At 40.2% G+C, this 25,806-nt stretch overlaps 3 protein-coding genes and 1 long non-coding RNA gene across 5 annotated transcripts; all 4 read left to right on the top strand.

Annotated features, from left to right (window-relative positions):
- The first annotated feature begins 1,398 nt into the window (after positions 1–1,398).
- On the top strand, positions 1,399–4,029 carry LOC125004120 (cilia- and flagella-associated protein 251-like). Its single transcript, XM_047578509.1, has 3 exons — positions 1,399–1,789; positions 2,093–2,215; positions 3,760–4,029. The coding sequence occupies exons 1-3, from the start codon at positions 1,435–1,437 to the stop codon at positions 3,984–3,986; spliced, it is 705 nt and encodes a 234-aa protein (XP_047434465.1). The 5' UTR covers positions 1,399–1,434; the 3' UTR covers positions 3,987–4,029.
- A 230-nt stretch (positions 4,030–4,259) lies between these two features.
- Positions 4,260–6,841, top strand: LOC125004128. Its single transcript, XM_047578522.1, has 4 exons — positions 4,260–4,508; positions 4,657–5,037; positions 5,371–5,493; positions 6,218–6,841. The coding sequence occupies exons 1-4, from the start codon at positions 4,403–4,405 to the stop codon at positions 6,292–6,294; spliced, it is 687 nt and encodes a 228-aa protein (XP_047434478.1). The 5' UTR covers positions 4,260–4,402; the 3' UTR covers positions 6,295–6,841.
- A 5,283-nt stretch (positions 6,842–12,124) lies between these two features.
- LOC125003222 lies at positions 12,125–23,494 on the top strand. 2 transcript variants are annotated; one of them, XM_047577347.1, is made up of 5 exons: positions 12,125–12,241; positions 19,595–19,975; positions 20,076–20,186; positions 21,481–21,572; positions 23,283–23,494. In XM_047577347.1, exons 1-5 carry the CDS (start codon positions 12,184–12,186, stop codon positions 23,346–23,348), a joined length of 708 nt encoding a protein of 235 aa, XP_047433303.1. In that variant the 5' UTR covers positions 12,125–12,183; the 3' UTR covers positions 23,349–23,494. The 2 variants fall into 2 exon arrangements, with proteins under 2 accessions (XP_047433303.1, XP_047433295.1); XM_047577339.1 differs by lacking the exon at positions 12,125–12,241 and adding an exon at positions 18,949–19,200.
- Positions 13,346–15,551, top strand: LOC125003421. The gene is made up of 3 exons (XR_007112209.1): positions 13,346–14,175; positions 14,556–14,684; positions 14,761–15,551. It is a non-coding gene; the product is annotated as an uncharacterized LOC125003421 (long non-coding RNA).
- Positions 23,495–25,806: the final 2,312 nt, after the last annotated feature.

Here is a 25,806-nt window from a genome sequence, read left to right on the forward strand (position 1 = left end):
ACTTTATGTAGTGATACTTAAAGTAACTCCACCGACGGGCTTGAGTTTCTTTGTCAATGTTCATGCCGGAAGTTTGCACTTTTTTTCTTCTTTTTTTAAGAGAAGAAATAATAAATAATGAAAATCTCCATGTTGAATATATAATGTGTTTTTAGCCTATTTTAACCTGTTTTTTCTTGGATTTGTGGCACATTTATGATGAGTTCAGCTGCATTGCTCTCATCGGAAAATAAAACAGAAGCTTCAAATGTCAGTAAAGACGTGGTTAGCGAGCGACTACCTGGAAGACATGTTGGGGGCATCGAGACGCTGCTGGAGATCAAACAGATAAAAAGAGAGTGAATTAACCGTTTAAAAATGACTATTCATCTTGAAGACGACAATGAGGATGTCATTTTAAAACATATATGTACATATATGTCTTTATGTCCGTTCTCTTGGCCTCTATTATTGGAAGAATGAGTGTGAAGTAGTGGAATATTTTCCCATATGACTCAACATGCTTTAGAGGTTTATGTTTTGGATTAATAGATTTATATGTACCGATCAGGCATTACATTATGACCACCTTCCCAGCAGTTGTGACTCATCAGAGAACAGACATGGGCCTTCTGAGGGTGTCATGTGGTGTCCGACCACTAGGGTTGGATACTGTTTAAAAAATGTCGATACCAGTACCGATACCAGCACCCTTACAACGAAAATGATTTTACTTTATTCAATATTAATCATGTGAATAGATAGAAATTAGTTGTTTGAATATCACCACTCCTCCCCATTCAAAAGATTTTTACACAAAAACATTTTTAAACTATTCAAATTACTGAACATTTTATTGAGTGACTGTGCAACTACGTATTATTTGGGCTGTGTCATTTTCAACATCATAACCATGAACCAATATTCTCTAACATGATGAAGCACCTCATCAAACATCAAGCCCCTGACCAGCCGGTCCTCCACATCTTATAGTTGACAATTTGGTAAAAGTTAGCGAGCAATTTAGCGTTAGCTTACAAAGCTGCTTACTACAAACGATTTACTTTACAAGAAATGTTTTAACAAACAAAGGATGGGTAGAGTTAGCCTAGTAGCCATTTATATATTACGTGAAGTTATTGTCGGTTGTAAACACAGTGTAATTTGATGGTGTGTTATAGGGCTGTTTTGTTTTTTTGGTTTTGGTTTGTTCAGTACCAATACCCAGCCCTAGTGGCAACACGAATAAAGTCACCACCCACAGATACTTGATCACTTTGGTATCTAGTGAATTTAAAGGCTACGTCAACACCTTTGGCCTGGCCTTTTGTCCTAAAGCCGTTTTATATGTGTTTAGATCATATATTATACACATGAACGGTTCCATCACTGTGTCTCTTTACAGGTGCTGCATCAAACAAACTAGTTGTGACTCAGAGTCCCGATGTTTCTGTCATGGAGGGGGAGATGGTGAAGATCATCTGCTGCTGGACAGGGAACATTGGAAGAGTTCGAGTGAACTGGTCGAAAAATCTAACACAAAACAAGAAAGATCTGAACATGAAGGATCAAGATCAAGTGTTTCAGAAAAAGGAGGAAAACGACTGTTCAACTCTGACCTTTCCAAGTATCTCAAGAAAAGATGCAGGTACATACGTCTGCAAGGTTTCTATGGAGATACCAGTTTTAGTTACAGCTCTTGGAAAGGGTACAGTCATCACAGTTACATTCGTGGAGGAAACATCCAAAGAAACATCTGATGAAACATCTGATGAAACAGCTGGAGACACAACTGGAGACACAGTTAGAGGTAAGATCAAAGTCAAATATTGTAGGAACCCATCACAACCCAAAACACAACCACCGTCCTCCTCAGCATATATCACAGTAAACTGAAGTGGTGCAGCCCTGTTCCTCTGAGACTATAATGGCTCTAAACATGACGACTGGACGATTAAAACATCCTTAAATCATCTAGTGTGTGTTATCCTTCTAACCGGCCAGTGCTGCTACTTAATTTAGTTTTAGTTTTCATTCAGCTGATTCAGATCAGACGTCTGGTTAAAACTGGTTGGTTGATGATCTTTGAGTCTCTGATCAGATTTTTCCTCAGATTCTCACCAGGAAGAAGAAGAAGTGCTCATTCATGTCCTGAGGTGTCTGCCCATCCTCACCCTCATCATCGCCTTCTTCTGGCTCTACTACGAAGGGACTAAAGCTCAGAGGAAAGCAACAGGTACAACTAGTTCAAACCAAACCTCCTCCCTTTGCCTTCATCCTCCACCCCTTTTATTGGTCTTCATTCTTTCTGTTTTTTTATCTTCTTTTCCTTCCTCCTTCATCTTCTTCTCTTTGTGTTCTACATTCTCCTCATTCTTCTTCCTTCTTTCTGATTTCTAATCCTCCTTCTACTCTTCCTTGTTCTCCCCCTCCTCTTCTTCTCCTTCCTCCTCCCCTTCTTCTTTTCCCCATTTATTTGTCTTCGCCCACCTCTTCGTTTTCATCTTCCCCCTTCTCCTCCTCCTTCCCCATCTACTTCTCCTCCTCATTCTTCTTCTACGCCTTCCCGTTCTTCCACTCACCTTCTTTTCTCCTCCTACACAGTAAAATCAGCATACTCAGATTAACACTGTAAGAGCTTAACACTTTAAAATATCTATATGGGTCCACACCTCAGAGTTAATTTAACACTTTTTCGAGTGTTGGTACCTTTACACTGAGTTGGTATAAATTTGACTCTTCTTGTAGTTAAATTTAACACTGACTAACACCAACCAGTGTTAGTTTTTTAACACTTTTATGTAGTGTTAGCACTTAACTCTCTCAGAGGACTATTTCTTAACTAAGCCATCACACTTAAAAGGTGTCAGTATAATTCTTATATAATCCTACAAAAAATACTTGGAAAATAAACTTAACTAAAATAAAAAGGGAGTCATGTTTGGCAGTTCAAAAACATTTATTTTCAAACTTGCACCACAAATATTAGAACATTCCAAAATATGTCACAATGTATGTGTGCAGCGTTAGCACCGCTTTACCACGCTAGCTAGCAACTCCGAACCATTAGCATCATCTTACCACGTTTTATACCTATGGTTGCAAAGTGCATGACTTGTCTCACTCATACAAAACGTCGAGCCAAACGCAATGTTACTCACTTTCTATGTTACAGTGAGGCCAGGCATGCATGCTGACCATGCTAACCATGCTAACCTCTAGCTCATTAAGCAGGTGTTCGGGTGGTTAGTAACAGCGCGACGAGTAAAGTTTTCGTGGCTCACTGCTACAAAATGACTTCGGGTTCCCGAAGAGTAATGGGGACGGGGGGCGTTAACACTTGAGGTGTTAAATACAGGATCAGAGTTTAGAGTAAGAAATTCTGAGTTAATATTTAAACGTTTACACCTAGAGGTTTGATTTAGTGACACTTTCTTTTTACACTCGGTTTTGGCAACAATTAATTATTGACCGAGAGTTAATTGTAATGGATTAACTCTACCCAGAGTATAATTAACTCTACTAGTGTATGTCTAGTTTAACACCAAGAATTCATCTCTTTTCAATTTGCTCTCCGTCTTCTTCCTTTTTTCTCTTTTTATCTTCCTCCTCCTCTTCGTCTTTGTCCTTCCCTATCTCCACTTCCTCCTCCCCTTCGTCTTCGTCCTCCTCCTCCTCCCATATCTTCTTCTCTTCTTTCATCTTCCTCCTTTTTTCTTGTTCTCCTCTTTGCTAGATTTGAGCATCGCATTAGCATCTGACTGGTTTTTATGTTTTAAGCTTCTCCAGGAAATGGACCAACTCTGGCCCCAAGAACAGAGGAAGACCAAGAGGAAGAAGAAGAGAGAGAAGAGGAGATAGAAGAGAAGAGAGAAGAGGAGATAGAAGAGAGAGAAGAGAAGAGAGAAGAGGAGATAGAAGAGAAGAGAGAAGAGAGAGTGATAGAAGCAGCAGAAGAGTCAGAAACATTGGAAAGAAGTGAAACGAACACAACTGATGTTCTGTGAATGCTTGTGTAAACACTTCTGACGAACATATGAATAAAAATAAGGTCTGGAGTTGTTCTGTCGACTTCCTGTGTGTCTTGCTTTAAAGGAAATGGCAAAGTCTCTATAGATAACAAGTCAAATCGAAATATAATCCTAAATATATGTTAAAAGTGGAAAATATAACATTAACCTGCACTTCTCGCGTTTTTTTGCCAGAAAGCCTTGGGTCCTTTATCTAGTTGTTGATGTATTGTATCTGCTTTTCAGTGCTGGACCTTTATCGTAATGTGGATTCATCCCAAAGAGCAAAAGCGCACTCAGGTCAAGGGTGCCAAAAACGCTTTACTTCCTGGTGGTACTGACACTTGATACTGACGCCTCTTCCTTTTCTTAGTCAAAACAGCAGTAAACCGACGTCTTTCTCTTCCTCTTCTATGTCAAATGTCACTACCTCTGTGTTTGATTCATTTATCTTTGAGAGGATGGATCGTGTCCTGACCAGTCTGCTGCTCCCATCTCTTTGTGCCACCTCATCCTGGAGTAAGTGAAGACATCTCAACATTTAACTGAACTTTACCAAAGATAAATCTGTGCTTTTATAGGTGATAGACCTATATAGTATTAGTGATATGCCTGATCTGTGGATGTAATATACAGTGAACGGTTCCATCACTTTGTCTATTTACAGGCGCTGCATCAGACAAACTAGTTGTGTCTCAGAGTCCAGATGTTTCTGTCACAGAGGGGGAGATGGTGAAGATCAGCTGCTGCTGGACAGGGAACATTGGAAGAGTTAGAGTGAACTGGTTGAAAAGTCAAACACAAAACAAAGAAGATCTGTACATGAAGAATCAAGCTCAAGTGTTTGCAAGAAAGGAGGAAAACAACTGTTCAACTCTGACCTTTCCAAATATCTCAAGAGAAGATGCAGGTACATACGTCTGCAAGGTGACTATAGAGATACCAGTTTTATCTGTAGCTCTTGGAAACGGTACAGTCATCACAGTTACATCCAACAATGAAACATCTGGAGAAACCTCTGATAAAACAGCTGGAGACAAAGCTAGAGGTAAGTGAGTAAACTTTAATATTACAGGAACATGTGTATTTAATAATAATTAAAAAAAAACATCAGAACCCAAAACATAACCACCGTCCTCCTCAGCATATATCACAGTAAACTGAAGTGGTGCAGCCCCGTTCCTCTGAGACTATAAGGGCTCTAAACATGACGACTGGACGATTAAAACATCCTTAAATCATCTAGTGTGTGTTATCTTTCTAACCGGCCAGTGCTGCTACTTAATTTAGTTTTAGTTTTCATTCAGCTGATTCAGATCAGACGTCTGGTTAAAACTGGTTGGTTGAGGATCTTTGAGTCTCTGATCAGATTTTTCCTCAGATTCTCACCAGAAAGAAGAAGAAGTGCTCATTCATGTCCTGAGGTGTCTGCCCATCCTCACCCTCATCATCACCTTCTTCTGCCTCTACTACGTAGGGACTAAAGCTCAGAGGAAAGCAACAGGTACAAGTAGTTTAAACTCTGTTCATGTTAAAACTACAACAACTCCACATTCTTACTTTGTTTTATTTTATTTATTTATTTATTTTTTACCTGCTTTAGTGTGAGTAAGTTACGTCATGAAAGGTTTCAGTTAAGGTGCACTTCCTTCTCCCACTTCTTGCTTCCCCATCGGTAAAGCTGAAGGGTTTTGAGGAAGGACCCAAATGCAAAACGCAGGGAGATGAGGCCGGTGAACGAACAAAAAGTGTTACAGAAAGATCAGACTCAACAAAAAGAGCTGCAGACACAACAGGATGATCCAAACTACAAAAAGTCAAAAGAATCAAGAACATGGCATGGATCTTAGAGACGAACACATGGCATGAGACAAGGGCATAAAAACCATGAAGACGGGAACATGGGGACTAAAAATCATTGGGACAAAACATGGAACAGAGGGAAGGCAGGGCTATATATACACACATGGGTTAACAAGACACAGGTGAAACTAATGAGGACAAACACAAGAAACTTAACAAAATAAAACAGGAAACTCAAAACATGCAACAGACAGACACGACACCATCTACTTCCACATCTACTTCTCTTTATCCTCCTAATTCACCCTTTCTCCTTTTCATCTTCTTCTCCTCTGTTAGCTTCCTCCATCCTTCCTCCTCTTCCTTTCTGGATCAGACCATGCATTAGCAGACACATCTGACTGGTTTTTATGTCACTTCTCCAGGACATGAACCAGCTCCGGCCCAAAGAAGAAAGGAAGACCAGGAGGAGGAAGAGGAGAGAGAAGAAAGAGTGGTATAAGCAGCAGGAGAGTCAGAAACGCTGGAAAGAAGTGAAACGAACTCAGCTGATGATCTGTGAATAGTTGTGTAAACACTTCTGTGGACCAATTTTTGTTTTTTTCCCTCAGTTGCTAGCTAGCTCTACCACCTCCAATAAAACATGAAACTTAATTTCACACTGCATGTTCTCCCTGTGTCTGTGTGGGTTTTCTCCACGTACTCCGGCTTCCTCCCACCTCCAGAGACATGCTAGTTAGGCTGATTGAACAGGAAATGGAAAAAGCTGCCCACGGTATTTCCTGATTTATTTCCTGTGTTGAGTTCACGGAGAGTGAGGATACACTAGGTATGTAGATAGGTAATATTTTACAGAAAATATAAGTTTAAGTACATTTTATGTGTTGTTTGATGTATTATTGATCTTGTCCTTCTGTTCAATATGTACAGTTATGCACTCAGAAGTTTTTTTTTCTTTTTTTCCAGGCTAAACATGAGCATTTCCTGGGTACAGCACCAGGGTTTTAACAAATTGTACTGTAGAAATAAAATTAAAGTTGTGTCTTGCTCATACAAAACTCATTTACATGTGACCTTTTAACTAGTTTTATGTTTATTAATATATTTAGCATAGAGAAGACTGTTCTATGTAGGACAGTGACATTATTTCCTGTGAGAACTGACACTTGATAGTGCAACTTCCTTTTGTCAGTAAAAACCACACTGGCATCTTTCTCTTCCTCTTCTATATCAAATGTCACTACCTCTGTGTTTTATTCATTTGTCTTCGAGAGGATGGATCGTGTCCTGACCAGTCTGCTGCTCTCATCTCTTTGTGCCACCTCATCCTGGAGTAAGTAAATAATGCATTGGTTTTATATTTCTCTTTTCCAGATGCTCAAAGCGCTTACAATTGTATGTCTTCGCTCATACACTCACACCCTGGTGATGGTAAACTACCTCAGTAGTCACAGCTGTCCTGAGGCAGGCTGATGGAAATGTGACTAGCTACAGCCAGTAAATACATCTTAACATTTTAATGAACTGTATGATTTGATCAAAAATCACTGACGTACCTTTTAATATTTTCCCATTAGTCTAATTAAATCCTATATCGTACTAAGAGGTGTTTTCAGTAAGGTTGGAGATCATTTGAAGGATGCATGGCCCCCACAGACACAGAGAAAAATAGCTTTAGGAAAAACTTTAAAAAAAACAACAACAACAAAACAAAACAAAAAACAAACATGAAGCATTTGGAAAACTATTTTCACACCTTTAATACAGTCTTGACCCCACTTAGGCAAGAGAGAGTGCTTCCCTAAGAGTGGATCAGTGTTTCTATGTGTAACCGAAAGCCGGCCATATCTGGGTTTGAAGGAATGTGACAACTCTGAGTGTATGTTTACTATTTGAGTGTAGCAAAGCCAAAGCAACTCCTTACATGGAAGGAGCCCACTTGCAACACTTGTGTTATACAAGATGAGAACTAAGAGAATAAGAGAAGAGGAAATGTACACCTCAAGATAACTAAAACCTTAACAATTCCCCCTGGTGCCGTGCCCTAAAGGTTCGCCACTAAAATACTAGTTATTTATTTTAACAGTAAATTACCGTATTTTGGATTACAGTACATAACAGTAGGAGAACTGTGGGTTCTGGTGATTTTACAGTAAATCTCAATGAAGAGACATAATCATGGGATCTAAATTTACAGCAATATAATACATTATGACTGATTTAACTGTAATTTTACTCTGAAATGTCTGGTCATGTCATATACAGTGAACGGTTCCATCATTGTGTCTCTTTACAGGTGCTGCATCAGACAAACTAGTTGTGACTCAGAGTCCTGATGTTTCTGTCATGGAGGGGGAGATGGTGAAGATCAGCTGCTGCTGGACAGGGAACATTGGAAGAGTTCACGTGAACTGGTTGAAAAGTCAAACACAAAACAAGGAAAATTTCAACATGACAATTCAGTCTCATGTGTTTCGGAAAAAGGAGGAAAACGACTGTTCAACTCTGACCTTTCCAAATATCTCAAGAGAAGATGCAGGTACATACGTCTGCAAGGTGACTATGGAGATACCAGTTTTATCTGTAGCTCTTGGAAACGGTACAGTCATCACAGTTATATCCAACAATGAAAATCAGAAGAAACCTCTGACGGTACAACCGGGTTAAAATGGAGTAAGTGAGAAAACTTTAAATTATTGTAGGAACAATGTGTATTTAATAGAAAAAAAACAAAACAAAACAAAAAACATCAGAACCAAAAATCAACACTGTCCTCTCACATATATCACAGTAAACTGAAATGGTGCAGCCCTGTTCCTCTGAGACTATAAGGGCTCTAAACATGACGACTGGACGATTAAAACATCCTTAAATCATCTAGTGCTCATTCATGTCCTGAGGTGTCTGCCCATCACCCCTCATCATCACCTTCTTCTGCCTCTCCTACGTAGGGACTAAAGCTCAGAGGAAAGCAACAGGTACAACTCCACATTCTTATTTTGTTTTATTTTATTTATTTATTTATTTATTTAACCTTCTCCGTCAGGCATGTCAAACATACGGCCCGCGGGCCGGACCCGGCCCGTTGGGTCATTTAATCCGGCCCGGCATAAATTTCTGAGTATGTCAAAAAAAGAAGCGAGTCTCTAGCTAATTTCTATTAAAAGTTGTGATTTTTTAAAATAATACAAACCAAATGCTCCCATCGCGCTAGAGGGCAGTAAATGTGTAAAAGCGCTCCGTCAAGCATGCGGCACGACACGAGTTAGCACAGAAATAAAAATTTCACAACGTGATGTGTCCAGGTAAAAATAAACCGAGTCTTGTTCACCATTCACCACTACTAAACAGTTATCGGTCAACACAGCCTTCCCAAAATGGCACTGTCAAAAAAAAGGAAGAGGTGACACGGAGTGCAGAGTTTTCCAGGAGAATGACGAGAGTTATTTATTCCAGAAGTGAATGCAAAACCAGTGTGCTTGGTATACAATCAGCAAGCTTGCAGTTTTTCAAGAGTTTAATATTCGGCGCCATCATCATAAAGACAATATGTCATATAAAAGACATTAATATTGGCAGGTATATCTCAGCCTCAGTAGGCCACAACTAGTATTTGATCTGATTAGTCTAATTCCTATTGCCATGCACTGCTATAACTTTTTTATTTATTTTATTTTATTTTGTAATTTCTTTTTTTATTTATTTCAAAGCAGTATGACAATTAAGCGAAATATATTTTTTTATAGCTCCACTTGAGTTTGTGTAGTTGTGGTGAGTTGGTCAGGTGTAAAACTGCATTCACACTAACTGTTAAAATAAACAGTTGTGAACACATTCACAGCCAAACAGAAAAATCATTTTTTTCCATTGTTTGAATAAATGTGTTGTGCTTAGAAAAGATCCTTGTTATCTGATTTAATATGTAGGGTAGGCTACAAATGTAGGCTGAATGATAAGCATAGTACTGAAAAACAAAGCTAAATATTTGGAGTTGACATTCTTTTACTGATCCGGCCCACCTGAGAACAGAAAGTCTGGATCCGGCCCCAGAGCCAAACTGAGTTTGACATGCCTGGTTTAAGTGAAGGTGCACTTCCTTCTCTCATTTCTTGCTTCCCCATCGGTAAAGCTGAAGGGTTTTGAGGAAGGACCCAAATGCAGAACGCAGGGAGATGAGAAAAAGCATTAAAGAAAGATAAGACTCAACAAAAAGAGCTGCAGACACGACAAGATGATCCAAACTACAAAAAGTCAAAAGAATCAAGAACATGGCATGGATCTTAGAGACGAATACATGGCATGAGACAAGGGCATAAAAACCATTGTTACCTCCACAGCTTTATAGTTCCTAACCGTCGTATGAAACTGCTGGTTATAAAGCTAAGTCTCGTCTCACCTTACCTTGGCTCGTTGATGCTGGTAACTAGCAGTCCGGGTTAATTGCGCGCACACACAGAGGAGGAGAGGCGAAATAGATGAACACATGCACCGGGGCTTTATTTGGCACGGTTCTTCCTTTCGTACAACACAATACTTTTTATGGCTGCAGAGTGGAGTGTATTCACACCGACTGTATAGTTTTCACACACTTCTTTTCAGCGTGACGTTATTCAAAAGAAAAAAAAACAATCCGGCTACGTGCTGACTACGTCACACACTACCCATAAGGCCACCTCCTTAAAGGGGAATGCTCAGGCCGGTAACACCAGGAAGACAGGAACGTGGGGACTAAAAATCATTGAGACCAACATGGAACAGAGGGAAGGCAGGGCTATATATACACACATGGGTTAACAAGACACAGGTGAAACTAATGAAAACAGGGAACTCAAAACATGCGACAGACAGACATGACACCATCTACTTCCACATCTACTTCTCTTTATCCTTCTACTTCACCCTTTCTCCTTTTCATCTTCTTCTCCTCTGTTAGCTTCCTCCATCCTTCCTCCTCTTCCTTTCTGGATCAGACCATGCATTAGCAGACACATCTGACTGGTTTTTATGTCACTTCTCCAGGACATGAACCAGCTCCGGCCCAAAGAAGAAAGGAAGACCAGGAGGAGGAAGAGGAGAGAGAAGAAAGAGTGGTAGAAACAGCAGGAGAGTCAGAAACACTGGAAAGAAGTGAAACGAACTCAGCTGATGATCTGTGAATAGTTGTGTAAACACTTCTGTGGACCAATTATTGTTTTTTTTCCCTTAGTTGCTAGCTGTTGGAATTATTGTACATAAGTTATCCCATATTTCCTCTGAGTGTTTATGTATCTATTAATCTCCAAGTATGCCAATGTGCAACAGAATATGTCTGTGGAGTTGTTTTGCAGGAAGGAGAAGTGGAGAGCCTTGATTTCTGCTGAGTCATCCGAGAGCCATCAGTGACATGCAGGAAGTGCGTCTCCGCCACAGAAATAAGACTGAAGACGGAGCATACAGTCCTGAGGACAAGGTCAAAGCGATTAAACATGTACCAAGAAGAAGATAGTGCTTGTATCATTTGAGAAGTTGCAGATATGTGCTCCCCTCCCCATTAGCGCTGCAACTTCTGTTGTAACCAGGGACCTCCCTAATGAAATAAAGAGAGGGTACGGTGAGATACGCTTCAGAGTGGTAGGAGATTGTAACTGAACGTATCTATGCCGTTCTCCTCGCGAGTAAAAAGGAACTCTTGTCTTTCTCTTCTTTGTGCAATGTTTATGAATGTTTTAGGTTGATGAACCTGACACTAGCTCAATAAAAGCCACCTACAATAAAACATGAAACTTAATTTCACACTGCATGTTCTCCCTGTGTCTGTGTGGGTTTTCTCCACGTACTCCGGCTTCCTCCCACCTCCAGAGACATGCTAGTTAGGCTGATTGAACAGGAAATGGAAAAAGCTGCCCACGGTATTTCCTGATTTATTGAAGATGTGTTGAGTTGACGGAGAGTGAGGACACACTAGGTATGTAGATAGGTAATATTTTACAGAAAATATAAGTTTAAGTACATTTTATGTGTTGTTTGATGTATTATTGATCTTGTCCTTTTGTTCGATATGTACAGTTATGCACTAAGAAGTTTTTTTTCTTTTTTTTCCAGGCTAAAAATGAACATTTCCTGGGTACAGCACCAGGGTTTTAACAAATTGTGCTGAAAAACATAAAATGAAAGCTGTGTCTTGCTCATACAAAACTCATTTACATGTGACCTTTTAACTAGTTTTATGTTTATTAATATATTTAGCATAGAGAAGACTGTTCTATATAGGACAGTGACATTATTTCCTGTGAGAACTGACTCTTGATAGTGCATCTTCCTTTTGTCAGTAAAAACCACACTGGCATCTTTCTCTTCCTCTTCTATATCAAATGTCACTACCTCTGTGTTTTATTCATTTATCTTTGAGAGGATGGATCGTGTCCTGACCAGTCTGCTGCTCTCATCTCTTTGTGCCACCTCATCCTGGAGTAAGTAAATAATGCATTGGTTTTATATTTCTCTTTTCCAGACGCTCAAAGGGCTTATAATTGTATGTCTTCGCTCACACACTCTCACCCTGGTGATGGTAAACTACCTCAGTAGTCACAGCTGTCCTGAGGCAGGCTGACGGAAATGTGACTAGCTACAGCCAGTAAATACATCTTAACATTTTACTGAACTGTGTGACTGCGATAGGCTGGCGACCTTTCCAGGGTGTACTCCGCCTCTCGCCCGATGCCAGCTGGGATAGGCTCCAGCAACCCCCGTGACCCTAGTACAGGATTAAGCGGTATGGAAGATGAGATGAGATGAACTGTGTGATCAATTCACTAATGTACCTTTTAATATTGCCATTAGTCTTATTATTATATTATTAAGAGGTGTTTTAAGTAAGTTTGGGGGTCATTGAAGGTCTTGGTGGAGAATACATGGCCGCCCACAGACACACAGAGAAAAAACACTTTAGGAAAAACTTTAAAAAACGAAAAACAGCATAAGGTGTTGACCTATGTAGTGTATGGTCTTCATCCTGTTCCCCTTCCCTTTTCCAGGTTTGTGGAATGTGTTCATTATTTAAAGGTTAAAAGGTTAAACACTCTGTAAAATATCAGCCCTAAGAGGTTAGGGTCTTGTTGTTCACTAATGTGGAGTTTTTGGAGAAAAGATACCAAATATAAGGAGAGTGTTGGAGCTGAGCAGGAGGGGATTCTACAATCGGCATGTGAAGCTCCAAAAATTATTATTGACGTACTGCAGAAAAGACACCCCAAACCCGGAAAAGGGAAGGGGGACAGGATGAGGACCATGCACTACACCTGGCCTCCAACTGGATGATACACCACAGAGAGCCCTTCCTTCAACTTTTTTGGAGTAAACACACAATATAAGGAAGGTGGTCATAATGACATGTCTGATCACGTCTGTTATGTGTGGCCAGGTAGCTCCACACCTAGAAAAGTGTTGAGTTCTGCTGTTTCTCCTCTCTCTCTGTTCCCTTCTTCACAGGTTGGTGGGCATTTCACAGTCAGGTAGGGGATAAAAAGGAGAAGGAGAGAGAGGCCAGTCTCTCTCACTCTGGTTTGCTTTGTTTCTTTTGAATAAGTTAACCCTTGGTTTTTTCCTCTGACCTTGATGGCAGAGTTTGTTATTTTAGTTTGAATTAGAGACCGCCGGTAGTCCTGTTTGGCGTAATTAGTGGGGAAAGCACAGGGTGCGACGGCCCATTGCGTGGCTTGCTCTGTGTTTCCCTCTTTTGCTCCTTTTGGCTGGGGTCTCCATCTCGCTTTGCTTCATAACTTTATGGGTTAACCTTTTTTCCTTTTCTGTCCCAGTGGAAAATTTTCAGTAAAGTTTCCTTCTTTTGGCGACCATGAAATCCTTGTGTGGCATCCTTATATGTTGTGGTCTCATTGAGCCTTGTGTTATTTCAATTTTATGAGGCCGTAACAATGTCATATACAGTGAATGGTTCCATCACTGTGTCTCTTTACAGGTGCTTTATCAGACAAACTAGTTGTGACTCAGAGTCCAGATGTTTCTGTCATGGAGGGGGAGATGGTGAAAATCATTTGCTGCTGGACAGGGAAGTTTGAAAGAGTTCATGTGAACTGGTTGAAAAGTCAAACACAAAACAAGGAAGATCTGAACATGAAGAATTGGTCTCAAGTGTTTCAGAAAAAGGAGGTAAACGACTATTCAACTCTGACCTTTCCAAATATCTCAAGAGAAGATGCAGGTACATACATCTGCAAGATGACTATAGAGATACCAGTTTTAGTTACAGCTCTTGGAAATGGTACAGTCATCACAGTTATATTCAAGGAGGAAACATGTGGAGACACAACTGAAGAAACATCTGATGAAGCAGCTGGAGACACAACTGAAGAAACATCTGATGAAGCAGCTGGAGACACAGTTTTAGGTAAGTTTAAACCCAAATATTGTAGGAACACGTCTGTTTACAAAAGCTCAAAATCCAAAACACAACCACTGTCCTTGAGACCAACACAGGGAAATCTTACACCGATCGGCCACAACATTAAAACCAGTGACAGGAGATGTAAATAACATTAACCATCTTGAAATGATTCAATGTTCTGCTGGGAAGCTTCTGGACCTGGCAATCATTCATGTGGATGTTACTTAGATGTCCCCTTCCCTCAACCCATAGGAAGCAAAGATCCCCACTAAGAACATTCATAATGTTGTGGCTGATCACTGTATCATTTTGAGACGTTTTCTTTTTTTTAATCCTGGTGGTGTTAGCTTGTGCATAATGTACCTGCTCTGGTGTCTCTGTAGATAACATTTCAGAAGCTCCCCTTAAAAAAGAGTTCATCTTTGCCCTGAGGTGCCTGCCCATCCTTACCCTCGTCATAGCCTTCATCTGCCTCCACTGTTTCCTGAGTAGAGCTCAGAAATGAACATCAGGTATGACAGAAACCTCTATTTAGACCTCATATAACCTTCATCTAGACTTCACCTGACTGGTGTTGTGTTTCTGCAGCTCCTGGAAATGAAGCGAGTTGGACCCAAAAAAGAGAGGAAGACCAAGAAGAAGAGGAGAGAGAAGAGAGAGTGATAGAGGAGGGAGGAGAATGAGATGAAGAAATGGGATGATATTTTCTAGATATGGACACAAACCGCCTTTAATTCTTGCTTTCCAAACGGATTAGTGCCTATATCTGTAAAAAAAAGTTTAAGTGTAAAAACTAAGTTTATGGTTTAACCTACTCCTCAGGAACATATAAATAAAAATAGCACCTGGTTTGCATGATTTCTCTGTGCGTAATGGGCTGAAGGAAATTCCCAGATGTGGCAGACTGCTTGATTGGATTGAGAGGTGGACCACTCAAATGTGGGCTTTTGAAAGCCATGTGCTCCCAAGAAGAGAGGCTTGGTTTTGGAAAGGGAATAAGATTAACAGCATGAAAACCTGTGAGCGTCTCTGTTAGCTGTAGAGAGGCCTATGGGGATGCAAAGTCAAACTTTGCCTAGTTTGGACCTTAAAGACTGCATGCCATCCTACAGCCAGTCAGAGCGATGAAGCATGTGGTAATGAGCGAACGAGGCTTTCTCGACAAATGCCTTAATTTTTGTTCATTGTTTGTCCTTCATTTTCCGATGGGTTTTTCCAAAGTTTATACTGTCAATGCTCCAGATCAACTTTTAGCCACTAAAAGAAATGCCAATCGGTCTTATTTTGTTTAGGTGTCCCTTGTTGTCTCAAAAACAGCTGTGACTCAGCAGAGAATGAGGGTGTTCTGTGGTTTCTGGTTAGTGGGAGGTCTTTGGGTCCTGTGGGTTAATGGGAGGGGCCTATATGGTGGATCATCCCACAGATACTTGATCAGTTTGGCATCTATTGAATTTTGAGGCCTACAGCACTCCTTGTGCTTTTATTCATGTTATTTTAGTTTTTCATAGACTAGGGTTAGGGTTATCATTGTTTTGGGCTATCATTGCTTTGCAGTGGGGGTGCCTGGTCTGATCTCAGTGGGTGCTACATGTCTAACTAACCCGCACGAAACCCATGTCCAAAAGTTTCCCAGCAGAACACTGAATTGTCACAAGACGGTCGATGATATATACTAATCCTGTCATAATTTTGTGGCCGATTGGTGTAAGTCTTACATTAGCAATCCTTTCGAAGTTTCGTGTCCGCTTAGCAAAATTATTGTCAGCCTGAGTCAGTTTAGTGAAATTATCTGATTACAAAACTAAAAAAAAAAAAGAAAAAGAGGGAGAGACCACAGAAATTACCACATGGGTCTGAGCAAACGTAAAAAGAAAAGATTAATGGAGATCCAGTGCATCTACAAGTAGAACCTACTCTGTATACCTGAGATGTTATCTGGGCACAGTTTTAGTGGGGCATACCTAGACTTTGTTGGAGACCACATACCTTGGCCTCTTTCAGTTGGATAACGTGCACCATAAAGCCGCAGTAGCCGTCCAGGAAGCAGTTCAAGGTGTTGGTTTTGGCAGTGAACATGGCCAAAATTAAATTTAACTGAGCATTTTGTTGAGTGGGTTGGTAAAAGTCTAATCCCTGGATATCCCATCTTGGGGGGGCTGACAGGAAAACATTCAGACCACATCTCAGCCGCACAAAACGGCTCACTTGAACTCCATTGTAGAACAAAATAGGTGATATTTTTGTCAAGTTTGTCAAGTGTATATAGTCAACCAGTTGCTCCTGTATCAAATAATTAAACCACTTAGTTTGACTTTTTCATGTTTTTGTGTCTCAGAAAACCAAGCATATTACTGCAATCCCCTTTTTCCCCAGCAAATGCAGAGGGGTGTGTCACACTCAGGCTTGTGAAATCGCACCATATGACTTCCTTCCTGTCTGAAACACATGAAATTCAAAACACTAGACACTTGAACATGCATCAGCATTACATCAACTACCCTAGATGACTAAAACCATCATTGGAAAAAAAAAATTGCTGTGTTTTAGTTTGGCCCTGGTCCCATCTGCTAACATGGAGGGGGCGGAGCTTATGACCTATACTATAGCCTCCGGCCACCAGGGGAGCTCTACTTGATTTGGCTTCACTTTTGATGAGGTGTTCAGACAGTGACAGTGTTATACTGTCTGTGGTCTTGTTTTGAGACTCCAGCTGCTTGCATGATGTTCTTCATCGATTAATAATTCTTAAATAATAAGAAATTCTTTATCTTTATTACTTGATATGCTTCCACCTGTAAATAGGTTTCCCTTGTGCCCCCCAAACTGTTCTGACTCACCAGGAAATGGACACGGGCCTGTTTAAGCCATTCCTATATGACACACATTTCATAAACAATTGCCAATGTTCATGGTTCTGAAATAACAGCCAATAGATAGATAGATAAGTAGATATAGCGACCCGAGACACCAGCCATCAGATCAACCTAGATGCAATGCCAGGTGCGAACAGGGTCAAAGACATAATTCTATAAACCTCCATATTATCATAATTATAGCATAAATCACTAGATTAAAGGAGAATCCTATCTCATTTCACCTTAAACACTTACATTGTGCAGTTCCTCACATTTCCAATTCTTCTAATTCCTTCATAGCTTACATTTAAGTTTAGGTTCTGCAAATGAAGAACAGCAGCACTGGGGTTTATAATGTGCAATCAGAAAAAAAGGTACAGTTACATAACATAGGAGTGTTAAGACACGCTCTCCTGGAACTGGCACTGTGTTTGGATGTGGAGGAACCACCCATAATGCAGAAGTATGAACCTGGAGCGTGGGAGAATGAAATCTAAAGAGAACCCACGGCCTTTTTTCTTTTTTTCTTCTTTTTTATAGCATGCAAACACAGAACATAGCTGCCAGTGAATGCACCTTTAAAAAAAAAAAAAGGTGTTATAACTGTGTTCAAAGACGGATGCACATCTGCAGCTGACACTGAGCTGAACTATTAGGGCACATGTGAAGTCACACTTTTAGTCTTCATTGCCCCCACACTGTGGTTTACTCTGAATCGCACACAGAGGCCTGCTGCAAAGAATGTTTTCTATTGATGATTATTAACCAGCAGCTCAGAGTGGATGCAAAGAAATGCCCCAGTTTTGCGAGTTACATTTGTTTATAGCTGTTATTTTAGTTTTACTGATATTAATCTATAAACTCTTGAGCTGTTTGTTGAAGATGTGACAAGAAAGCGGCCCGAGGCCTCAGGTGAGATTAAGGAAGATTAGTTAAAAAGTATTGTCTGAGGCCGAGAGTTCAAATAGACATAAGCCGACACTCATGACATTATGAGTGTCGAAACTTTTGGTAGCAGCCACTCCCTAAAAAGTATTGTCTGAGGCCGAGAGCTAAAATAGACATAGGCCGACACTCGTAGCATTTATGCCAGATTAAGAAAAGCCAGAGGTGTGGAACCTACGCCAATCAGCCACAACATTATGAACACTGACAGGAGACGTTAATAACGTTGACTATCTTGTGACAATTCACAAGTTCTAGGGGGAAACTTTTGGTAGCAGCCACTCCCTTAAGCCAAACCCCCCCCCTCCCGACGTGACTAATAACGTTAAGTTGCCAGACACCACAGGACAACCAATGTCCATTCTCTGATGAGTCACAACTGCGCAAGGGAGACCTGCGCAATCAAGAATCAAGAGTCTTTATTGTCATCGCGAGGACATAACGAAATTTTGCAGAGTCCCGCGCCTTAAACTCATGCATAAATACACTGACATTTAAATAATACTTAAGGATAAGAAACACCCTCACAGACAAAAGATGTACAGAGAAAATGTCAATAATTTAATGATGTACATAAAGTGCAGCTTAGTGCAAGTTCCAATCTATGAAATGTTGTGACAGCCTTGAGGACTGATGGTCTGGATAATGATCCAGATATTGCCCCCACCCCCCAAAAAAGGCCTTTTCTTTTTTAATCTGAGGTGTCAGGCTTTAAGAAATGCTTCCTGGAGAAGGATTGAAAGGGTCTTTCAAAGAGTTTGGGGGCTCCTAGTGGTAAGAAAAAAACCCACTTCCTTAAACCCCCGCAGTTTCCTACAGTAAGCTTTCTACAAACCAAAGCCAAGAAAAATGACACGGCAGATTGGCTGCTTTATCAGAAGCTGAATCAAAACCCTAAATCGAGCCATCATCTAACTTTCCAACTCCTTCTCCCTCTCAGACGTTTCATGTAGAGGCTACTTCTTGTAGTTTCTGTTTTCTGTCTGAAGGAGGAACGAGTGCACCCTGTGGTTTTTCTCACTTCTCTCTCTCTCTCTCAAAAGAATAACGGAACTCTGAAGATGCCCGTCGTGTTTTTGTCTTCTTGGTCGGTGGTGGCGGTGGGAGGGACTACGAAGGAGCTGCTGCCAGATGAGAGATGAGTGTTCAGCGATGAATCAGAGTGGAAAGATGAAGCTGCTGCTGAGCGGTCTGCTCTTCGCGTCCCTCTGCGCCCTCTCATCTTGGAGTGAGTACAAACCTTTAACACGAACATATGCGCTGTTGTAGATAAATGTGTTTATTGGTAACGTGTGTGAAATGTGTGCAGACCGTCTGGTTGCTTTCAGCTTCCTACTTACTCAGATTCTCTCAGCATACGCTAATCTTATTTTAAGATTTTAAATATTCCACTGGTTTACATTTTGTGAAATTTGTTTGTGAAGACACAAACTGAAACTGAGAAAAAAGTGTGACCAAATGTTATTTTCGTTGTGTGATTGCCACTCGCCTGCGTTAAGTAAAATGTTATGATTTGTGTTATGAAAAAAAAAGTAAATCACTATAATATAAACCATGTGCATATGGCGCATACGAGTGTCCAAAGTAGACGACCTTTTATATTTCACCATGTCTCTTTCCAGGTGCTGCATCAGAAAAACTAGTTGTGACTCAGAGTCCAGATGTTTCTGTCATGGAGGGGGAGATGGTGAAGATCAACTGCTGCTGGACAGGGAACATTGGGGAACAGGAAACAAGAGTTCGAGTGAACTGGTTGAAAAGTCAAACACAAAACAAAGAAGATCTCAACATGACAATTCAGTCTCAAGTGTTTCAGAAAGAGGAGGAAAATGACTGTTCAACTCTGACCTTTCCAAGTATCTCAAGAGAAAATGCAAGTACATACGTCTGCAGGGTTTCTATGGAGATACCAGTTTTAGTTAAAGCTCTTGGAAACGGTACAGTCATCACAGTTACATCCAACAATGAAACATCTGGAGAAACCTCCAATAAAACAGCTGGAGGTAAACAAAAAATCAGAAAAACATGTCACTGAAGGTGAAAACATTTTTATTTAATGTTTGGTACTATCATTTAAAAAAAACAATGTCATTATTAATCTAGACAAAGAACCTTCCATTAATCTACCACAACCCGTGATTATTGCCCTGGCTGTGGTGGCGCCAATGCTCCTCATCGCTGTCGTCTGTTTCTGCTCTCTGCGAAGGAAAGAAGGTAAGAAAATAATAATAATAATAATAAAAAATCATCATCCATCAAATTTATTTTATTGAGAAACTTGGCGGACACGTCGCAGGAGAAGTGGTGGTTCCAACTAAATTACAAAACACATGAATATTTATTTACTCACCTCTGGGTGAGTTGCATGAGTGTTTCTTTAAAAAAAATCTTACTCAGCAAACATGAAGTCAAAAGGGACTTTTTTGTTTTTTAATGTTTCTAAGGAAGTAGTTTAAAATGTTTATAGTGAGGTTTGTGAGATTGAAATATTCTGAACGTCCAAACGCTTGATTTAAATATCATGTTTGTAATGTAATATATTACATTATATGTTATATTACAAATAATACTATACTATACTATTCTATACTATTCTATACTATACTATACTATACTAAACTATACCACATATAGTAATACACTTTGTTGGGATATTTATTTAGAAATAATGGGATTTAAATATTTCTAAGACATTATACAATGTTCCGGTATCTCAGCATTGTGAAACATATCTCACAATAAATAATCGTATTTTTTCAAGGCAAAAGTGCTAATATTTGCAACAAAAATACGAACCACAATAGTGACTGATTATGATTTGTGTGAAAGGAGCTTTATGGTTACATCTCTCAATTTACCATTTGTGTCAGCTGATGCTAAACTGGTAAACACTAGTTCCTGCTGTGCTTTAAAAGTGACCAGCACGATTATTCAGTTATTTCTTAAGATCAAAATGCTACATATGCTACTAGTGGACTTGTGTAGCGGTTCATTGTAAAAAAAACATGTAAAAAATTGATCTAAATTCTGAAATACTTTTATTAAAAATGCATTTATTATCATTATTAAGCATACTTTAAGCGAAATTTGGAGTGAAACTGTAATTCCAATCCATGTGTTTGACTGTTTGAAGATGAAAAAGGCGTCACAGGATAACACTCACAATAATGTCTGAAGGAGGGAAAGATCTCAGTATTTGGTTAAGGCTAAAATAAGAGAAGTAGTTTTACACGCATAGTAACTTCTCAAAAGTGGCTGCATGAGGTCTGCACACAGTCGGTTTTCTCAACTGATGGCTTGCCCAGGTGATAGACAGGTGGTTTAGACTCACATGACTGACAGTATCAGACTGAGAGTATTAGTAGTAGCTTGGTGTCAGTTGTTCTCAAAGTGTTGCCAAAAATAAGGTACTGATTGCAAATACTCTTCTGTGCTAACCTAAAGCACATTTCACATTCAAATGATGTTTGACCATTTGTGTTTTCATGTGCTTTGCCCGTGGGTTCAGCGCAAGCAGCCAGAGTGATCTACGAGGTGCCTCACGTCGACTCTGAGGTGGACAAACACAGCACCAGCTCCTCCAGAGGCTCTTCTCAGTGGGTGAGTATGAGTAGACACCTGGAGGGATCAAATCGTATGCGTAACCTTAAAAGTCAATAATAATAATGGATTGGATTTATATAGCGCTTTTCAACGCACAAAGTGGTTCCCAAAGCACTTTTACAGAACCCATTATTCATTCATACACATTCTCACTGGTGGTGGTACGCTACTTTTGTAGCCACAGCTGCCCTGGGGCAGACTGACAGAAGCATGGCTGCCAATGTGGACTGAACAGCCCCTCCGACCACCACATTCATACACATTCACACGGGGCAAGGTGTCTTGCCCAAGGACACTACGACAGTAACCGGGACAGAGCGGGATTCAAACAGTCAACCCTCTGATCACTGGACGACCTGCTCTACAGCCTGAGCCACTGTCGCCAGCATGATCGAGAAAGAATTTCTAAAACCAATCGTACTAGTGTCTTTGTCAGCAATATTAGTTATGATTAATTTCCAAGCCATGCAACTGACATCCTGTTTGTGTCTATTTGTGGTTGTTACTCATGCCTTTGACGTTCCTTGTTGTGCAAATTAGAAATGTGCAATAACGGCTTCTATCGCTCTATCTCTGCTTCTTATAATCCCCAATTAATTACCATTAACATAACTAATAAAGTGCATACAATAGCAAATAGTTGCCCATTTAAGGGTCAGTCTGAGCTTTTTGGCTCCAAACAACAATAGTGATGATGTTGCTGCAGGAAAGAAAATGCAGAATGCTGGACAATCATAAAAAACATTTAGTTATAAAATACGATAAAATAAATCTATTTGTATAAAATATAACTTAAATATTAATCATTCGATAAATTAAACGTAAAGCGGCTCATGTATCGGGGCTGTTACGGCGGCAAAAGTGCTACCTACATAGTTTTAGGCAGGTAGTCACAATATTATGGCGGATCGGTATACACAGTGCTGTTTAAAATAAATAAATAAATAAAAGTCTTTACGTGCCTCACTATTTTCAGCATTTCTGCATAAAAACAACTCGGAGCTTCAGCGGCTCCCAATTAAAAAAATTTATTCAGGAAATTGAATCATCTTCACATATCTATCAGGTGTGAAAATAAGTCAAGCCTTGTTTTTACCATCTGACATGACCCCCTTGAGCAACAATAACGGCAACTAAGAGTTTTTGGTAACTGCCACACAGTCGTCTACAGCGGCTTAGAGGAATTTTAACCCGTTGTACAGAACCGCTTCAGTTCTGAGATGATGACCTTCTTCACAAGAACTTGTTGCTTTAGGTCCATTCACGACATTTCTATTGGATTAAGGTCTTGCAAATACTTGATATATATAAATGGTAAATGGGTTTTTTTTTATATAGCGCCTTTCCACCTATTGGTACTCAAAATGCTCAAGGACACTTCTGCATGTGACACATTTCGGGAATACCCTCTGGTTTATGGACAACCCTCCACCGAACCGATGTACAGACATATATTACTGTATAGGCACAAACACCTACAGTAACACGCTGTAAGACACAAAGCATTTTAAACTCTCTTGGCCATCTTTCCATCCGGGGTGACTTCCAGTATTGAGACATTTTTCAACCCATGCAACTGACATCCTGTTTCTGTGTAATTCTAAGTCTTTGTCAGCCTCTGTGTAGAAATCGGCCTGTGATATGCTAATAATACTGTGCAACGTCGTCGTCTGTGTAACCGTTTTTCCTCTCTCTGCCTCTCCTCAGTGCCAGGTACCTGTGTACGAATCCTTCGATTACTTCGAGCGCGTGCAAACCAAAGAAAGCGGATGAGGATCTTCGCCAGGATTTTGTTACCCTTGTTTTCACTTGTCAGCATGTATATAACATATCTTCTTTGTAACCTTGCATTGTATAAATGATTTTTACACGTGTAAATATTTTTTATTATCTATAAACGGTTTCTATAAATTGGAAAAGCGTTGTGGTGTAAGCTCATTTCCTAGACGAGAAGCTGAGATGTATTTGTAATTTGTACTGGTTTCAAAAAAAGCTTTTTGACATGGCCACTAATCTGTGGTCCAAACTAGTGGCGTGGGAGTGGGGGCGACGTTCGATGCTCCAGCAAAGGTGCACACTGACCTCAGATCACAACATAAATGCTGAGTGGAAAGTGTGGTGTTGCGGAGTTAGAACATAATAGGTCGCTGCCAGGAAGTGGAGACGCTGCACTGAGTATGTCACACTCGTCACACGGTGCGCATTCATTCATCTGAAGAACTGAATCTGAGACCTCGGTACCACCACCTACTTTAGTACAGTTACCTTCGACACGTTCTGTACAAGTTATGCAATCGTCTAAAAAATTTTCCACAGACCGTGTCGGTAAAAAACACACGCTTGCGGAGGCAGAATTAGCCAGAAGTCTTCGGGTGGTCAGATTAAGACAGTCAGAAAATACGCACATGCTATTGTACATACAATGAGTACGCACTTAACTGAAGAGGATCTAAGTTTAAGTAATGCGTCTTAACCCTAACATTAGATATGGACAAGATAGGGTGGTGTGGGTTAAATGGTAGGGTTGTGTTTTTAATACCTTTCATTCAACGTGCTTCCTTGCTACAGGTTACTCTGAGGTTGTACAGATAAAGATCAACCTAACTCGTGACAAAGGAAGCTATAAAGGCCAAAATGACATGTCTAATTCAAGGGTATCATTGCAGATAGAAATGCTGTACGTGAGAACACCTCTCTTTCAGACCCCATATATTTAGCCTGGTCTTTTTATTTTAGGAACATTATGGTGACATATTGTACACGCATGCTCCAGCCGCCTGTTTACGATCTCCGGACACTGTATGTCATTAGTTGTACAAACCTGACCCATCATTGCACTTTGTATCAGTAAGATAAGATAATATTTATTTATCTATCCCCGTTGGGGGAAATTCAAATGCTACAGCAGCACAAGTGAAGAAGAACTAGAACAGTGACCTCAAAAGTGAATTAAATTAAAGACACAGAGAGCAGGCAGTTGTTGATACTTTTAAATCAGGCTTTTTCATGATTTTAATTCCTATTAACACTATTTTATCACATTGGGTTTTTAGTTATTTACATGGCTTACTTTTACATGGTTCATTTACTTAATTTTATAACTTGTTTTTATTGGTAAAGAGTATTTCGTCTTTTTATTTACTATTTTTATTACTTATTGTATCTGTTTATTTATTTTATATTTTATACCCATAAGGTAGCGTCTTCCTTGCCTCAAGCCTCGGTGTCCTGCCATGTCTTGCTGACGGTTCCTAGTGTGTGGATTGGTGTGAGTGTGGACCAGTGTGTGCCTGTGTATGTGCAGCGTGCGTATGTGTGTGTGTATGCGTGTGCCTGTATGTGGTGGTGGTTTCTTGATTCTTCGAAGTTTTATGTTTTTTTTAATTATTTATGTAAAGCACTTTGGGATGCTTTTTGGTATGAAAAGTGCTATATATATATATATATAAAGTTTCAAGTTTGAAGTTTGGATAAAGTGACTACAAAAATGGCTGCCGGTTGGCTCAGTGAGATCAGAGCTGTGTGCTGTTGTACACAAAGGAGCGTCTAAAGCGTCCAGTTTTGCATCGGGGTTAGGTGTAGCCATCAGCCACAGCTCGTTGTGCAGATGTTGAGACAGATTTTGTCCTTAACCCTCCTCTCATCCACTGTTTCCAAGCAGTCCAAGTTCAATCCCACCACCAAGAGGACTTTCCTCACCAGCTTGTTGAGTCTGTTGACCTCATCAATCTGCTTAGGAAGAACATCCTGCTCCGTCCTTTCCTGTCGAGGGCATCTGTATTATGTGAGTCCAGTTTGTTGTTGATGTGGACCCCAAGGTACTTGTATGAGTCCACAATCTCCACCTCCTCACCCTGGATGGTGACTGGGACAGGTTTCCTCCGGTTCCTCCTGTAGTCCACCACCACCACCTCCTTAGTTTTTCTGATGTTGAGTTGTTCCGGTTGCTCCACTCAACAAAGATCTCAATCGTCATTGGCGATACATCCAACTATGGAAGAGTCATCGGAAAACTTTAGATGACTTGTATTTATAAAGCTCTCCTTTGTGTGGTCCCGTCCTACCTAGGAAAATACTTGATGAGGAACCAAGGACAGCATACCCTACGATCGTGTGACTTCCTTACACTGACTGTCCCTCGAGTGTTTACGGAAATGGGAAAAGGGGCAATTCGCTATGCATTGAACTCTTTGCAGGCTGATCCCATTTGGCAGCTGTGTTGCAATTCTCA

Source organism: Mugil cephalus, chromosome 1, assembly GCF_022458985.1.
Source record: "Mugil cephalus isolate CIBA_MC_2020 chromosome 1, CIBA_Mcephalus_1.1, whole genome shotgun sequence".
NCBI classification, from domain to species: Eukaryota; Metazoa; Chordata; class Actinopteri; order Mugiliformes; family Mugilidae; genus Mugil; species Mugil cephalus.

Coding starts and splice junctions, on each gene's coding strand:
- LOC125004128 (XM_047578522.1), top strand. CDS start 4,403: ATGTCAAATGTCACTACCTCTGTGTTTGATTCATTTATCTTTGAGAGG. Junction 4,509..4,656: donor TTGTGCCACCTCATCCTGGA/GTAAGTGAAGAC, acceptor GTCTATTTACAG/GCGCTGCATCAGACAAACTA. Junction 5,038..5,370: donor AGCTGGAGACAAAGCTAGAG/GTAAGTGAGTAA, acceptor ATTTTTCCTCAG/ATTCTCACCAGAAAGAAGAA.
- LOC125003222 (XM_047577339.1), top strand. CDS start 19,104: ATGAGAGATGAGTGTTCAGCGATGAATCAGAGTGGAAAGATGAAGCTG. Junction 19,976..20,075: donor CTCCAATAAAACAGCTGGAG/GTAAACAAAAAA, acceptor TTATTAATCTAG/ACAAAGAACCTTCCATTAAT. Junction 20,187..21,480: donor CTCTCTGCGAAGGAAAGAAG/GTAAGAAAATAA, acceptor CCGTGGGTTCAG/CGCAAGCAGCCAGAGTGATC.
- LOC125004120 (XM_047578509.1), top strand. CDS start 1,435: ATGGAGGGGGAGATGGTGAAGATCATCTGCTGCTGGACAGGGAACATT. Junction 1,790..2,092: donor AACTGGAGACACAGTTAGAG/GTAAGATCAAAG, acceptor ATTTTTCCTCAG/ATTCTCACCAGGAAGAAGAA. Junction 2,216..3,759: donor AGCTCAGAGGAAAGCAACAG/GTACAACTAGTT, acceptor TTATGTTTTAAG/CTTCTCCAGGAAATGGACCA.